Source organism: Polypterus senegalus, chromosome 3 (genome assembly GCF_016835505.1).
Source record: "Polypterus senegalus isolate Bchr_013 chromosome 3, ASM1683550v1, whole genome shotgun sequence".
NCBI lineage: Eukaryota > Metazoa > Chordata > Cladistia > Polypteriformes > Polypteridae > Polypterus > Polypterus senegalus.
Genome location: NC_053156.1, coordinates 221,068,236 through 221,086,675, shown reverse-complemented (window position 1 = coordinate 221,086,675; position 18,440 = coordinate 221,068,236). Strand labels below are relative to the sequence as shown.

The 18,440-nt window shown below is 38.8% G+C and overlaps 1 protein-coding gene across 2 annotated transcripts in view; it reads right to left on the bottom strand.

Annotated features, from left to right (window-relative positions):
* The window catches only part of kcnc4 (potassium voltage-gated channel, Shaw-related subfamily, member 4), a 190,017-nt gene extending 175,884 nt beyond the window's left edge, over positions 1 to 14,133 (bottom strand). For both annotated transcript variants that reach the window (XM_039748537.1, XM_039748538.1), the window contains exon 1: positions 12,073 to 14,133. In XM_039748537.1, coding sequence (XP_039604471.1) covers positions 12,073 to 12,693 — 621 coding nt within the window. In that variant the 5' untranslated portion in view covers positions 12,694 to 14,133. The remainder of the gene's footprint in view (positions 1 to 12,072) is intronic.
* Between the last annotated feature and the right edge of the window lie 4,307 nt (positions 14,134 to 18,440).

The window sequence follows — 18,440 nt, the reverse complement described above, 5'->3', positions numbered from 1 at the left end:
TAGAGGGTGCTTTGTGCACTTTATTATAAAATAAATATAATTATTGGACTTTTACCTAGTGTCTGACGTGGTGTCTGAGGGTGCAAGGGTGCGAGAAGCATCTTATTCTGTTACAATATATATAAAATATATATCTGTTAAGTAGTTCTCATACAGAAAGACATATTTAGATTTATATTTATATATATATATATATATATATATATATATATATATATATATATATATATATATATATATATATATATATATATATATATATATATATAATTAAATCCAATGTCTTTCTGTATGTCTTTTCACGAGAGAACTACTTAGCAGATTTAGATCAGGTTTTTTTCTATAATTTGCTTGAACAAATTGCAACTTCTCTCGTTGCGCTATATATCATAATTTGCTTGCAGTACTGATTTATTTGCACGAAGCCGAGAGACACGGGGCCCTCCTCACTCACATGCCAGCCTCAAGGTGCATCTTACATCCACTTAGTTAGTGAACGAGAGAACTACTTAGCAGATTTAGATCAGGTTTTTTTCTGCAATTTGCTTAAAATTCCGGCTGATTTTGCGACTTCTCTCATTGCGCTAAGAATCATAGTTTGCTTGCAGGAGTGATTTGTTTGCGTTAATCTGAGACAGAGGCTGTGGGCAGGGCCCTCCTCACTGTCCTGTTTCATTACTACGCAGGTAGAGCTGCGGGGGACGGCTAGTGTATATATATGACCAGAGCTTAACATTACTTACCCAGGAAATGCTGTGTACTACAACATAAAAAGAACTATCTTGCACTTTTGCAGGGGATGGTTGGGCGAGGCTACACCAAGAGTGGAAGTGCTGCACAGTGCAAAATAAATCAAAAGGGTTGTTCTTTAACTCCTGCTTTATTGGCTTTTCTTCATAATTTAAGAACTTCAAACTGTCCACCTTAAAATAAGAGGACAGGTCAGACATGACAACATTCATGGGGACAACCCAGCAAGGAGTTATTACAAGCATGGAATCCAATCAGACCCAAAAAGTACAAATTCTCAATGAATGAGACCAGACACATTGATAGAGAGGCCACGGAGTATGGCATATGTGACAGCTCGCAAAAACAAAAACATTTAAAAAGCACATAAACCTTTGCTTTCTTTCATTAACCAATTCAAGAAAGATACCCTGGCAATGCTGGGTACTGTGACTAATACATTATATAGATTAAATTATCAATATTACAACATAGCTTGAGTGGTGTCCTGTCTAGGGATTGTTCCTGCCTTGTACCCTGTGCTGGCTGGGTTTGGCTCTAGCTTCCTTGTGATCCTGCGCAGGATATAGTGGGTTTAGAAGATGGATGGATAGAATGCATATCTTTATTATGTCAAATAGCAACAAACAGTCACACTTAGTACATATCAAGAGGCATCTACTGAAAACAAATCCCATTATTTGCTCTCACCAGCTGCTTTACTGCCTTCTTTCTTTACATTGCCATCCTGAAAATGTAACATAGTCATCAGTGCCTCAATGTTAAATACATCCAAATCAATAGATATTGCAAAATTTTTTATAACAAATAACAGACTCACAACAAGGATTTATATCTAGTGATACCTTTTGGTTAGGAAAGCACTAATCTCTGGTGCTAATCTGGAATCCAAGTCTTGTATACCACACCATAATTTTGTGTTCTCCATCACAGCAGTGTAATAGTCCATAAAACTAAAGCAGCAGTTAACCACTGGGTTGTGCTTGTATCTTTATATGTACCAACAGTGTATAGTCACGCATGGACATGGACATAGAATAGATAGCACTGAAGATTCTTCTATCTGAATAGGAGCACAGACAGCCATGAGACAGATCTTATAGCCTAGTGCTTTAAATGGTGTAGGCCAGAATTTCAGGATCACTGCATAAAATAATTGTTAGGCAGCACTCCTAAGTGTCCACTAGGCTTTAAAATTAAAATTTCATGCTGGAAATACTCCAGATCACCTGGGGAATGCAATGAGATAAGCAGTAATCCCCAGGTAACCTGAAGATCAGGCTGCCTAGCCTTTGCAAGAGGGGCCTGGCACTTCAGCAGACAGGAGTAAGACAAAGAGGATGAAAGAAGAGCCCACGCGAAAATTCTGCAATCCACACAGGAGGGGAATTCTATGATGAATATGTGGATGCTTGCTTCATGTCACCGTCCATGTTTTTTTTTTTCTGTGGGTTCTCTTATTTTCAGCCCACATCCTAAAGAGGTGCATTTTAGATATATTGATGAATATTAATTGGCCCAATATATGTGTTAGATTGTGTAGATGCATGGGTGTAGCTGGTGACAGATCAGAGACCCATCCAGTGAAAGTTCTTGCCCTTTACTTGTTGGGGCCACAAATTTTGATAAATCTGGTTAGGAAAGTTGACAGATGGATAAAAAAATGTGGCTACACACAAAATTTTAACAGTTAAAGTCTTCAAGCTGTATTTTAAACTTCCTTTAAAATGTTTCCGTTGACAGAGATGAGCTAGTCCCAAACAGGTTCAGTAAGAAAATATTATAAGAAACTTGTTTTAACAAAGTTTTTCAAGGAAGATTTCTAAAGAAAACAGTGGTGGGTAAATAAAAGATGTGTGTCGAGCAGTCTAATGGAATTAGGCAAATCTGTGAGGTCAACAGCAAATGGAAAGAAAATATACACATGACAAATATTTACATGAACACAATTTATATACATACTAAGTTGTTTTTCCCCCTTCTTGCATATTTGAATCCTCCACAACCTGCATTCTGCCAAGAAGTTGTATGGTTCTCATGAGTTTTATGGAGATAAAAAATGGACTTGCCTAAATGTATGAGAGTAGCTTCATCAAGCAAAGCCTTCTTTAAGAGGTAACATATTTTATTTCTACTGGAACTAAGCCTGAAAAACTTTCTTTGCAAAAAGATTATTCATCTAAATACTACTCCTCAACCTCACTACAAGAGCATTACTGGTTAAAGCACTGAGAAAATAGCCATCCTGGATCATGTACAGTAGGCTAGCACTGACTGAAAGATCCAACCACATTATTAAAATCTACTTGGAATGCTTTTCAATGTTTCACAATGCTCTCTGCTGTAATTCACAGTGTAGATGTAATGAACTTGATATTTTGACTCTCAAATCACCTGTAATTGAGGGCCCTTGCAAAGCAAATAGAAATGTGCAAAGCAATAACTATCTTTCGTATTTCTGGACTCGTTTGTGATGACAGACGAGTAGTCAGATGTTTTGCCACCTGGAATAAATGCCTTTCTCAGAAAGTGATTCTGCGCAAGAATTGGGTTCTGATTTGTTACATTCCTGTTTAAATGAATGATTGTCACTTAAGGTGAATTCCTGATTCAATAAGAATAATTTACGTGATTAATGTCTTAATCAAATCATACAATAAATCATCACAAAACTCTCAATCTCCTGTGTTAGTTAGTTAGCAAGTTATGTTTTTGCATACTTTATGAAAGCATTGCTAACACAGGGCACTAGACCTTTTTTTTAAAAAAAAAAATAGCACACTTGCTATAGTAAAGAACATTCCAAGGTCTTTTAACAAATAGCTGATGTCACAATACACGACTCCTAGTCATAGGGTATGTCTGATTTGCTGACTGCACTGGTTGATCTCATCGTCGGACCACATCAGTTTATACAACTGAGTATCGCTGGGCATGTCAACTTTATTGACTGCGTGTCAACCTTCCAGCACAGTCATGCTTGCCCCTTTTTGTAACAGCCAATAGTGTGCAGGTTTATAGAACCCATGCTGTATGAATAGTTAACAGGTATGGAGAGTTCAGCCATAGTCTCTGCTCTCTGCTCTGCTCTTTTTTTCCCCCACTCTGTTTTGATATGTAACACACAAGACATTAGACAGATGAGCCTCTCTTCGGTTTGTGAAGTCCAAAGCACCCACATTCCTTATTCCTTGTCCCCGAATTCTATGCATTTTACTTCTAGATGACCATTGACTGGTTGTCAGCTCTTATTCGTACAAGGCCATCTGAATAACTAAAGATAAAAATCAAACATACAGGGATAGTGTTACCACCTTGCAATAAGGAGAGCAGGGTTCATGCGCTGGGTGCTTCCTGCATGGCATATGCATGCTTCCCCCATGGCCATGTGGGTGTTCTTCAGCTGCTGCAGTTTCCACCCATGACCCCAAGACTGGCAGGTTAGATGAACTGCCAATGTTGAATTGCCCACTGACGTGTGTGTGCGTACGCGCATGTATTCATCCTGTGATGGAGTGGTGCACTGTCCAGGTGTTCTTTTTGTCTTGTTCCTAATGATTGCTAGGGTAGGCTTCATCTGTCCTTTGACCCTGCCCTGGATAAGCAGGGTACCCAGCTTCATTATGTGTGATTTGGTTATGCCCTCTCCAATACAGTACACTCACTGTTTAATATAAAGACAATGCGACATCTAGTTTGTAACTGCATCAAAAGTTGTGGATATTTTGAGAAACTCAAGCATGATTAATGAAAAGAATTTAGATCAACTAGCATTAAAATTATAATGTGACTTTAAAAGAGGCTTTTGGATACAGTAGCTCCCATTAAAACACAGGTTATTGAAAAGCAAACAAGCTCACCCTGATTTAATGAGAATACTCAAGCTCTTCGAGTATCAAAAATTAGAAAGTAGATGGAGAGTAACCAAGCTGCAGGTCTTCTGAACTGCAAGGACAGAGAGTGCTAAAAAAAGTATTAAAAAAATAATCTTTATAGCTATATTTTATTTCTATTTTATTACATAAGCTACAAAATCAAATTGGGCTCATATGCAATGTACTTGCCTTTTTGAGCTCATATTTTAAAATTTAGTCTATTACAAGCAGAAATGTGCTGTCAGTACTCCATCATTATACTCAGAAGTTAAAATGGTGTCCCACAGGACTCAATACTGGGACTTTGACTGTCTTCGTTTTACATGCTTTCACTGGGATCTATCATTAGCAAATATAACATTAATTTTCACTCGTATGCAGACGACACCCAGTTCTACCTTTCTTTTAGACCAAATAACGTTTCTCAGATGTTGTCCTTAATTAGATGTGTTAGTGAACTAAAAGGAGGGGATGGATGAGAACTTGTCTTTGATTGCAGAGAAAACAAAGATATTAATTATTCTAGGGAAAGATGCTGACTGAAACAACATTCTGTCATATTTATTAGCATTAGCATTGCTGAATCAGTGGGTAATATATGCATTACCTTTGACACTAGCATATTGTTTAAAACAACACACATTATGAAACTATCCGCAACATGTTTTTTCCATGGTAAAAATGTTGGACAATTAAATTTGTTTCTAAATATGCAGGATACTGAGAAATTAATTCATGCATTATAGTAGGATTGATTACTGCAATGTATTATTTACTGACAGTTCAAATGATTCTTTTTGCAGTCTCCATTTATTTCAAAATGCTGTTCAAGAATTATTACAAGAATCAGAAAGAATGAACACATAACTCCAGTTCGCAGTTCTTACTGACTCACAGTTATACTTTCAAAATCATCATTTTAACAGTATAAAGCATTAAATGGGCAAGGCCCTGCTTACTTATCTGAACTTACTATTACTTTAAAACCAGAGAACACATTAACACCTTTAAGATGCCAGCCTACTTAGGATTCTAATGATTAATAAAGTAAGGAGTAGCTTTTAATTACAGCTGTGGAATAATCTGCCCAATACTACAAGGGATGTTCCTTTAGTCTCAGATTTTAAATCCTGGCTGAAGATGTATACTTTAGTCTAGTATACCCTGACTAGAGCTGCTGATTAGCTGTGCACACTGCATTTTTGTTTGTTAGTAATTTGTACCAAAACAGAAGTAATAAAATATTTTAAAAAAACGTTACCAACCCTTCTCTGTTCTGTTCCTGTTCTTGGTATTGTGATGTGGCATTTATTGCCACTGCTCTACTGCCAAGCTATTTGCCTGCCCATGGAAAAATAATTTCAGAAAAAAGCAGCATTGGAATCATCAGAATCATGGAAAGATTCTGTCAATAGATTGGATGGTTCAGTACAGCCTCTACTACAAGAATGCCGAGGAGGCAGCCAGTTGACCAAGGTCTTGGACTTTGTCTCTTAAAATTCTGTTTCCTCCATTGTCAAATAGCCATAGTTCATCAATTAATTAATGGACAAATATTGTTTGTTTCCATTAATGTTAATCAGTTTCTACTTTGTTTTCTCTAAAAATCTGTATCTTTTTATATACTAATTATGTATTTAGTAATTTGTACAATACTTGCATTTTAGCAGGGAATTTATGACAGCACTCTGTGAAGGGCAGTATACAAGACAAACTGTATATGTATTTTTTTTTTTTAACTGGAGCAAGAGCTATAGCATGGTGTCTTACTCATTAGACCACACACACTACCAATGCTCATACCTTTAGGTAATCTAATGAATTGGTCACAAGATGAGCTGTAACATGGAATTGAAGGGTAAGATTGTGATTTATGGTCCAATGCCTAGGAAGCTAGACTACATTATGCTAATGCTGGCACCATGGGGCGCCATGTCCAATTCCAATTTTGGAGTAGAGCTAATCCATACATACTGCTGGCCCAGTATGGGAAGTAGACCCAGCTCTTTAACAGTGTAAAACCCAGCAGACAAGACTTCTTTCCCTCTCATATCATTGTCTCTTGTTTCCTAACATAGTGAACACACTTCCACCTGAAAGAAACACATTAAAGACCATATCTCTTGATGTTTGACCCAAAGTGGTGACTTCTGGGGTGATATGCTGCCATCTAATAGCTCTACCTATTATTATTAGTGTTGTAGGGGGCATATAGGATGGACTGGCATCCCAGCAAGAAGTCAGGAAGATCCCTTACATGGATGGGAGGCCCGAGAGTACAGAAAGGCATCCTAGACAAGGCTGCCCTAAGGGATAGATGGACTTCCCAGCAGGAGAAGATTTCCTTCCTGGAATGAGAGGCCCCAGGCAAATGGACAGGTGTCCCGGCCGGACATGATTCCAGTACCTTCCCTAGCCGGGATTAAAGAAGAGGACAGGGAAGGACTGTCACAAAGATATTTAGTTGCTCCAGGCGGTAGATGGCAGCAACCCTCCATATCGACGCCCATTCAGGAACCAGCAAAGAATACCAGGAGTTATAACCTGGTAGCACAGCCTTGCTGGTGTGTCTGGGGGTGCCGCAAGAGGGCGCTGCAGGGAGAGCTGCTCCCTGCTATATTGGACATCCATATGGCCCAGAAGTACTTCCAACAGGCAGCATCCCTGGCACCAGAAGTACTCCCAGGTCTTCAATAAAAAGGGACCACACTCCCTCATCCAGGTAAGTCAGGGCTGACAGAGAGCAACACTCAACTGGAGAGGAGTAGTGCGGTTGTGAGGGGAATTGTGGAGAGCTGATTGTAGGAGAGAAAATATGTGCTTGTGTTACTTGGAAGAGGTATTTTTGTTATAAAAACCACCCTTCATTTGAACCTGGGACTCTGTGTGCATCCACGTTGGGGTTTGGGTCTCATGGAAGCCCCCATTTCCATCACAGTGTATTAGAAGACACATTTATTGTGTGTGGCTTACAAGATCAGAATATATTACAGTGGTTTACAGATCATAGAAACACAGGCAGTTTAAGTGACTAGCACAGGGCCTTATAGTGGACAGAGGAGGAAACTGAATAGGCAACCTCATATTAAAATTCAGTGTCAAAGCCACTAATGTACATTACCATGGCCTCCTAGTGATACTGTACTCTAAAGTGACATAATGTTGTCTGTCCCACCTTGGTTCCGACTCCATTCTCTCCATCCTTGGTCTTCCTGGCACAACCAAGAGAAAGACAATCTCTATTCTTGCTTATCTGAAAAACACTCTGACTTCACACTACAAACACTGCCCATAAGTATATATTTCCCACCCTCAATGAATTCATTTTTGCACATAAAAGCTTTATGAATACTCAGAGTGTAACGCAAATTTGTTTTTTTTTTTACTATCTCTATGTGACTTATTGTAAAATACATGTCAACGCAGAAATGCAATCCTTCACCCACAGCTTTAGTGTAATTCTCTATTGGAGGTGGGCAACAGTAATGAAAAGCGCTCCCGTGAGAATTTCATTGAGGAAGCAGCAGATCCAATTTCCACCAAAATGCAGGCTTTATTCACCAAGGCTTTGTGCAGCCTGCTAATCTGCTGCATGCAGAATGGGCCCCTGAGCTGTCACCAAGCAGGCAATTGTCATATCAGCACAACACAAGAGAAGGCATCTTGAAAAGGGTATTCAAAATGTAGGGCCATTTTAACATCAAAGCGCAAATAACAGAACAATCAGACTGAAATACTGATGAAGTAACCTGTAGCTTGAGACAGATGTGCAACAAATCCAACCAGCAAATACAGAATACAGTAGGTGTCTTTATGCCAGATATAGCTGTAACTCCACATTGATAAAATGTGCCCACCCATGTTGAATTAGGGTTAACTCAATTAGGAGAAAGTGACATGTGGAAGAGAGCCGATGAATGGAATTTAGTCTATATTTATCATGTAACTGTGTTTCCAGTACTTTGGAAACCCAGGGTGAAAAATATGTGAAAATGGAGTAATAAGAAGAACAGAGTGCTCCTTTAAACATTGCAATATTTAAAATAAAAAAAGGGGGTTCCTGCATCTTCAGGACCCTGCACAGTAAGTTCTTAACACTCCAGACTCTTTGCATGTATGAAGTGTAGAACAATAGCTAGGGTCAGTAATAGAGTTAAAAACAGGTGGGCAAGAACAATGAAAGTGCCATCTGACCATATTCAATACAATAAACAACTAGCATTTGAGATAATGACCAATGTTCAACAGCTGAGATCAATGACCAATGTTCAACGGCTGATATCTTTTAGAATTTGAACTAGGCTCCACTCCACTACCTGCCACTATAGTAACTCACCACCTGATCCAGAACATAAGGTGTGGAATACTTATTGTAAAAAGTCCTAGGCATCAGTTCTGCCACCATTCTTCCCCTCACCACTTGATTTTCAGAAATAAAGGTGGGCTTGGGTTTAAGGTTACCTGTGTTAAGGGACAGCTGAGTCTGAGGAGAAATGCAAGGTAGTCTCATAACACTTGCTAATAAAAATAAAGAATTTTAAATCCCACCCATTTAAAAGGAAATCTTCCCCTCTTTAGACAGCATATTGTCTCCCTAGCTTGACCAAGTACCTACAATATCAGTTGCTAAGAGGGCAAAACAAGATGGAAAGAAAAAAAATAGAGCTACAATTTCATAGTCTCTTTAGGTATAAAGTTATATCACTTTCCTAATAATAATAAGACTACACACTTTTGCCTTAAAAATCTAAAAAGAGGAATATAATTAACAAGCCTGATTTTAGAACCACTACAATATACTTCTATATTTTGTAAATTTCCAGAAAGGTACTAATAATTAGACAGTGACAGTGACAGGGGAAATTACATACTTCTGGTATGAAGAAGAGGAGTTTTGATCTGACCCAGAAATGCTAGGAAGTCACATTGACTGAGGGTTCAGAAGCACTTCCAGGTCAAGGACTATTTAAAGGACTGTGGGAGATCCCAGGGTTGAGTTGAGTCGGGATGAAGGGTGGCAATGCGTCTGGGAGAGGAGGATTGTTTATTGATTATTGTATTGTGTAGATTTATGAGTATAGTGGAGTGGAGGGTGCTTTGTGCGCCTTATTATCCTAATAAAAATAATTATTGGACTTTTATCTTGTGTCTGGCGATTCAAGGGGACAACAGCGCCCCCTATCTGTCACAATAGATAGAATTCCCTTTCTTAACATCTGTCTATCTATCTACCTACCTGTTTAGTCACTCATGTATACATTCTCTCTGGGAAAACCCTAAACAGGGTGTCAGTCCACTGTAAGGCAGACACACACCCCCACACAGAGTCACAAGTGAAGCAAACCAGCAGGTCTTTGGGGATATGGGAGGAAACAAATTAGTCCTTGCAAATAATGAGAGAACATACAAGCTCCACATTGAATCCCAAGCCCAGTTGTTTTCTAACACAGAAGACTGTGTCTCTGATATGGACATGAGCAACACTGGAGCACCACAAGGAGCAGTCCTGTCTCCTTTTCACTTTACTCTGTACACCTCAAACTGTAAATACTGTATAACACCATGTCACTTCACCTGCAGAATTTCTACAATGATTCTGCACTTAAGGGGTATAATGATAAGGGGGATGAGATAGAATACAGAGGTCAGGAAGAGAACTTTGTTTCTTGATGCAAAAAGAATTGTCTGCTCCTTCATAACAATGTCAAAAGTCAAAATTTCCCCCAGGAACAAAGAAAATTTTATCTAAGTCATTGCCAGTGTTTTTTGTATTTGTCTAGGAGTGTCTAATCAGTCATTTTGCAACTCATAATTGTTGCAGCCTGTTGATTCCAAATTCTGTTTAAGACAGGATTTGTGAAATACCAGCACTAACTACTGTGCCACTAGGCTCTTACTTACTGTTAAGCGTTATGTTTATTTAGAAATGCAATATTCACATTTAAAATGTGCTTTTGCCAATATCAAATCTTTCCACCTAATGCCTAACCCACTTATCTAGTTTAGCTTCACAAGAAGCTGGTGCACTTTCAGGCAGCAGTATGGCTCATGTTGAGAACCAGCCCTGGATATGAGACCAGTTCAACATAATGCACACACTCACACAACGCCACCTTCACACCAGTTTTAAGTTTCCTGTTAAACTAATAGTATCTTTTTTGGAATTGGGAGAAAAATTCACAACGACATGGGAAGAACAATTATACTCCACACAGATAACACCTGGATCTTGGATTTGAAATACAGGAATCAGCAGACATGGGGCAGCTTTACTAATGACTTTGCTGTAATTTCAGATAAGTCAAATTTAACCTAGACAAATAAATCACTAATTCATACATCAAGATGATAATGTTATTAATTGATAATCTACCTAATTTTCTAAATAACAAACCAATTTTAAGATTGCAAGTGGATAAAACATATTCTGACAGCACTGACTGCAAAGCAGGAATTAAACCTTGATAGGGCACCAATACATTACAGAGTACAACCAAAGATACATGGACATTCACTCATGCAGTGCCAACTCCAAAGTTGCCAACTCCCAGCATGCACTCCACTGGCATGTAGGAGGAAATCCCATACCGACAATGAGTAGTCAAAGATTTGAACCCAGTCTTTTTCTAGCAGGAAAAAATGGGTTCTGAAAATAAAGAAGTTGATATACACAGATGCAAGTACATATCAATACACTTCCATTTAATTTCATACAAAAAGTTTTTGGAACTGGAGTCCATGTTGGCAGCATTAAATGCAAGTAACAAATCAGGCTTAACTGGGATTCCACTCCACTGCTGAGTACTTTCAGGGACCAACCACGTGGCCTTTTTCATACCTTTCTAATTTAGAGTCACCAATAAACCTAACATAGATGTACAACATACTTCAGATACTGAAGGTAAACTGAGTGGCATGGGAATCAAGCCTATGTCTATAGAGTGGTGAGACACCATCATGGTATTCAAATGGATAAACAAACAGATAAATATAAAGGCCCTGCAGGTGTGGTGTAAAATCTTTCAATAACTTATTTTATTCTACTTTTGTCGGTTTCTGCCACCCAGTGATCCCTGCAACATAGACAACCGATTTGTCTTGCAGTCATTGTGACTTTCCAGGTGATTCAGGACAATTCAATTTTGTATCACCTTTATAAAATAATGACTCAGATGATTGTGTTTTGAATAACTGCACAGCATGCAGGCGCCTGCTGTCTTGCCTGCATGCTGTTTACCACACATCTTTAACTGGGGAGATTTTCCACAATAGAAGGAATCACTAACATTTAGGAAAGGTTGGCTGAAGGATGGAATTGGGGGGGGGGGTTGTTATGCAAATGTGAGGAGGATGAAAAGTGCAAAGCTATCTAGCTGTCAACAGTAATCAAGAGTGGCACATTTTTTTTTAATTCATTTTTTTAAAATGCAGCTGCATGCAAACTTACCCTTGCAGCCAGTGATGAGTATGGGTCTTCAAAGAGTGCCCATATTTTAGGCTGCCAGACTTCCCAGCAGCCTCGATGCCTGTCTGGGCCACCCTCAACACCCAGGTGCCTGGTCACTTCTTTATCTTCATCCACGGTTCCACTACCACTGTCCTCCTGGTCAGGAGCCTCAAAGATATCCAAGGCTTCTTCAGCATCACGGTGTTGCCGGTAGGTCATCCAGCAGCAAGGCTCCACATCTGTCTCATCGATACCCCAGAAAGCCAGCTCTTCTTCAAACAAGGGTCCACAGACATCAGCTGGGCAGTGTAGCTTGCCTGTCCTGTAGTAATTAAGCACATAGGCAAAGATGCCCGGGTGGCGATCAAAGAAGAACTCATGTTGCCGTGTGTCAAAGTCAAAATTACCCTGGGCATCTGGGTCTGCAAGCCAAGCCAACCGCGTGCCTGGCAGCGTTCTAAGCGTACTCCTATAAGTCTCATGCCGAGTGCCCCCAACATTGATTATGACTTTGTCGGATTCGTCCCCCTTTCCCATTTCTTCTTTCAAACATGTTTTAGAGGGAGGTTTGTTGCCAGACTTGCGTCCACGATAGGATGAAACACACACTGAACTGATCATAGATTTAGGTGGGCTGGTTACCTTTTACACCCTTTTACAGTCGTATTGTGTCTACTAGTTAATGACCGTCTCACCTAGTCTGTGAGCCAAGACGTGTCTCTCATTTGACCTTGATAACCGATCTGCAACAGGATGTACACCCCCATCCAAATATAATTGACTCTCTTGTTAATTTTTCCTTTGATTTACAGTTTCTTTCTGAAATCATGTAAAAAAGCAGCATTTAATAAAACTATCAATATGAATAAATTGCTGGTTAAGCAACACCAGGATAATTCATTAATAACTTAAGGTCAGCTGAATAAGCTAATAGCTAAGATAGAAATGAAAATCTTATATTCTGTGAATAAACCTAACAAAAATAAATGCCTATAGAGGTAATCAAAATATGTGTATTCATAAATCAAAATTGGATTCTTTTAAACTTTTGAACGTCCTCTAGTAAAAAAATAGAACTGTATGTATTATTACAGTATATGTGTAGTAAAATACTTTAGTTATGGTTACAACGGTTAATTAAATAATTTCTTAACAGCAAAATTAGAGGCAATACATTTGTTACATATATGTTTAAAATGAGGTAACATAAATTTACTTGGCTGAAAGTCGATTCGATGCCGCTTTCACCTCTTTACTCGTCTCAGCGTTCAAGAGGGTCGGACACTATATTAAAAAGCATAAATACCTTATAATAAATTCATAGAATCCCCCAACTTTTTCGTAATTCCGATAGAATTTTGAAATAGAATGTAGCCACTAAACTATAGTATCACACCCCCCAAAGCACGTATCCTCTATCTCCACATAAGCTCAGCGCAGTCTCTTCTGCATCATCCGCTGTTGATCCGCTACACCTTTTTAAAAGTAACCAAAAAATATTTTGGAGGCTTTCAGACTTGCATTTATTTGTTAAAACTTAAAAAGTCTTCACGATGTATGACTGAATCGTTTGCAAAGTGTCAGAAAGAGAAGTAAGTCACTTTTCCACAGAAATATTTTGCTTCAGATTGACTTAATCCTTATTTCCAGTAGCCTAGACGCGTCAGATGGAATAAGTACATGTACAAACAAATGCGGCACGAAAACGAATACAAGCAACAAGGGAACAAGAGAGGGAAAAAATCCAAAATGCGCCGCCTCGTCTCTTCTTTTGGGGGCTTCTCCGCTTCCAGAATATTTAACAGTAGGTTCAATGTAGACGGAACAGATTTCGCGATCAATTAGCACACATCATATACTCCAGCGCAGGGACAGTGTTAACTCCTTGAGAAAATAAACACGCCCTGCTGTTATATAGGCTATCTCTTCAGCCACCAGAGACACTTAAGCCTCCCCCACCCCACACGTGAAACTGTAATTCCACTCGTCGCATTCGTGATTACGGTAACAGCGCTAGAAATTTAGGAAGACGCTTCCAGCTTGCATAGCCGCGCTCTCTCTCTCACTTACTCATTCTTTCCCCTTCTCCCCACCCACACCTCCAGTCTCCGAATCGCACTGGGGAGGGAGATGTTCTAAAAATAGGCGCCGGTGTTGCTTTTACTTTCAAGGGAACTACAGCCGTCTGCAACCTGATGAGCGCGTCTGACGGATCGGCTTGCCTGTGCCACCCGGGTGGCGTGTCTTTTTTATGTGAGCATGTATGTGTGTATTTACGTTGCGTCTTTTCCAAAGCCTTGGGAGCCCGTTTTTTTCCTGCAAAGAGACGAAGTCATTTCAGTCTGCGTTTTGAGACTCCTCACCCCACCCAATTGCTGTCCCCTCCCATCATCTAACGCTCACGGTCTGCCTGTTTCAAAGAAAATTGAGTGAACATGTAGCCATTGCGCAGGTCCGAGACGATGTGATGTGCCCACCGTTTGGCCTCTTTTTATCTGGAGGTTTGTTGATTCTTTAAGGGCTCTGCATGAAGAAAAAGAAAAATGACCTGTTGATAAACATCCACGTCAACTTCGGGGAAAAAATGGAATGAATAATTCACTTAACGCGCCTAACCATAACAAAGGTGTGCAAACTGAAATTTGAATTGGTTGCTCAATCACTGCAAAGCAACAGGTTTAAATTTGCGATCACTGTATCCGTTGTGCGCTTATTTACCATTTCGTCTTTTCCTTTACAGTTTATTGATGGCACGTATTTGTCAGATGCGGTAGCAGTCGAGTGCCTACTTATTTACTTACCCGTCGCGTTTTTCTCAGAGCAGCGATTCATTCCTGATATGACCTTACTAGGCAAAGTCGTGTGTAGGATCTATAGACACGATTAACTACGCTTTTCTGTTAAATCATATGTGTATATTGTATTTATTGATCGATAAAATGGATTCCTCCCGTTTTATTTCAAGAGAGTACGTTTTATTAACGCCACTAAATTGCCAAGCGTCTCATGTTTATGGATTTGTTGATTGAACATTACTCACTTCAATTTGGGAGATGGTATTTATCTGGAGGAACGTGTACATTAACTTAATTTAGATAGCTTTCGGTTTGTGCGATTTTGTTCATACAAGTGGTTTCTAAGGATCTGCTTATCCCCTCTTGTATTCATAAGCACTATTGTCGAATTTCTCGATTGCTTTGTAAGCGCAGTTATGATGCTGGACTTCGCCTGATTTTGAATGTACTACACGGATTTACAGTCGGACTTTTGGTCCGTTTATTTATAGAGCTGAATCTGATCTTCCGCTATATAGTGCAGTAAGAGACGCGTATGATTCCTGTGTGTTGGTTTATATGCGTTTAGGGGGCTCTCCAGGTACGGAATATTTAATTACACTCAGACGAGTAAGTGCGTCTGTCGCAGAGCTCCAGCTTCTTTGTGAAAATTTCACGCCCTTCACGTGTGCTAGTGGGTGTTATTCAAATCTATTGATTTCTTACAATTTCCCAAGGTCACGCATAATGGGTTAATTAGAAACTAAACTTTGGCACGGTAGAAGTGAGGTTCGGTGAACGTGTGGTTGTGCCCTGTGATGCTAATCGGGTTTTACTCCCCAAAACACAATTATTGGTTTTAGCAGTTTCAGAAAATGGTTGCACGGACATTTATTGTATGTTTAGTGGATGCATTTTACCCAAGACGACATGCAAAAAACCAGCCAAAATACATTACATTTATCGTGTAGTTTCACATTAAAAACTGCTTTACAATACACGGTTAAAATAATATTAAATGCGTAAATTCACGAAAATATACATTTAAGTAGTGTTTTAGCTGTTAATATCCATTAGTTGTTTCAGTGTACAAGATTATTTTATGAATAATTGATACATTGATGAAAACTCACAATGGTACAGAATTCTAAATTTGCATAAAGTTAGCTTATTTGCATAAGGGAACGCCCACCTCGCAGCAAAGTTGCTAATTTTTCCTTATAAGCCCCATCTCTTTGCACTGTGGGAAGGAACAATTTAATGAAGGTTACCAATATTAAAATAATTTTGCAGTGTTTTCTATTTGTGGTTATGGAAGCTGAAAGGGTAATAAATCCTCTATCAGAAAATCAACATTTTCTGCTCCACTGGACTACAGGAGTTGGGTTGAAATACATCTAATTATTACGTCTAATCACTAAACCAACTGTCTATTTACATATTTTTAAATTTCAATATAGTTTAGTGTTGGTTTTAATCTAATGCAGGAAAAAATGTATTATAAGTATATTATAAATTGAAGACAACCGTAAGATGCAATTAGAAATGGAATTAAACAGTTCAATTTTATATTAATAGTAACAAAATTGTAATTTTTGACAGCAAGCATTTTACTAAAACAACCCATATACTGGTCTATCCCCTGACAGTGATTTGACTTAGGTGGCATTTGTTTAACTATTAAATTGCAGGCAATTTTTTTTACAGTATATACACTTGCTTTCTTTCAGTTGGAGCACTGGGCTGTTTAATGCCGTATTGGATATCACATTGTCAGAAACTGAAATTTAACTGGCAACCTAATGGTAAAAAGTCCAGTTCATTAGTCACCATTCTACCTGCCACACAGATATAAATATGCTTGTGTCTTGTCAGTTTATACTGTAAGTACTATATGAGTGTGTATTCAGTGGATTGGATAGCAGTGCCAGCTGTCAGATCCTGCATTATGGGTTCAGATTTTGACTTGAACAATGTGTACAGTTCACACATTCTTCCTGACTGTGTGGTTTTCCTCCCTTATCCTAAAAATATGCATTTAAATTTATTTGTAGGTAAAAACAGGTGTGGTGTGAATGGGTGTGGACTGGTACCCTCTTTGTGCGGTCCATGCATTGTACCCAAGTCTGCTAGGATGGGCTTCAGTCCCCCATCATTCTGAAGTGAGTGCTGCTACAGCTACTCAAATCAATGTATCCATCCTTCAATCCACTGTATTTTGTAACTTGCCGATTCAGTTCAGAGTCAAAAGATAGACTACCCATGGAAACTTAGAACGCAAGATGGAAGCAAATTCCTGGATGAGACATCAGTTCATAAAGGAAGAACATTCAAAGATACCCAGTACTGGGCAATTTTGAGTCACCAGTTATCTTGGAATGTGTGTTTTTAGAAATGTGGAGGTAAAGCAGGATATAAGGAGAAAAAAAAAACCAAAAACAAGCAAACAATGGTACAGAAACTCCTCAAAGACAATAGCTGTATTAAGATTTTGTGTTCTAGCTCCTAGAAATGTAGCCACCGTACTGCCCTTATATATTATGTCAGAGTGCAGGAATGACAGGTCACCGAATAGATGAAAAGTTGGGATACCAACTGGGTTGTCGCGTTTAATAAAAGTGAATCATGCCTCTTGACTTCACAGTAAATAGCCTCTAGGGTAAAACAACAAATTATTCAGCTCTTTGCCGTAGAATAAGAGATCAGTCAGTGAAGCTCCATCTGGCAGATTGCTCTTAGTGCAAAAGATGCCTCCTCCTGTGTAGCTGGGCTCCTAACATAACACTAGCCAGACAGGGCAGGTGGTTTCTCGGTGTTATGTTATATATATATATATATATATATATATATATATATATATATATATATATATATATATATATATATCCGGTACATGAGGAGCTGCTGTTGCTGATAGTAAAATTACTTTTTACCCTTACAGTCCTTTGAGGGCAACTGTCTCTGCCCTTTTTCAGCCCTCCGCTATAAAGACTTATTAAAAGGGACTACTGAAAGGGGACGGCCCAGTTGGTGTATTATTAATATATATTATACAGTATAAAGACAGTATTTTATCTATCTATCTATCTATCTATCTATCTATCTATCTATCTATCTATCTGCAACAAATAACAGTACTACAGTATACATTAAAAAAGCATGCATCATCTCAAACTCCATATTACAGAGACTTCAGTTTACTCCAATGGCCTGCACAGTGTCTCAGTCCAGTAGAGCATCTTTGCAATGAAAAGGAGATTTAATGCATGAATATGCAGCCAAACATTGACAAGTACTGATTCATGCTATTGATTCAGCATAGAACAAAATCTCTTAGGAATGTTTCCAGAACTTTGCTAAATCCACTCTTTGAAGTGTATGGTTGACCTAGGGCAGGGGTCCTCAATCCCAGTCCTGGAGAGCCGCAGTGGCTGCAGGTTTTTGTTCTGACCTGGTTGCTTAATTAGAAAGCAATTCTTGCCAATAAAGCACTAACAAGCTATGAAATTAAATTAACTCTGCTATGTCAGGTCATTCTCATATCCTAGATTTTCTTTCCCTTTCTATCATGCAAATGATTTGAAGGCTAAAATG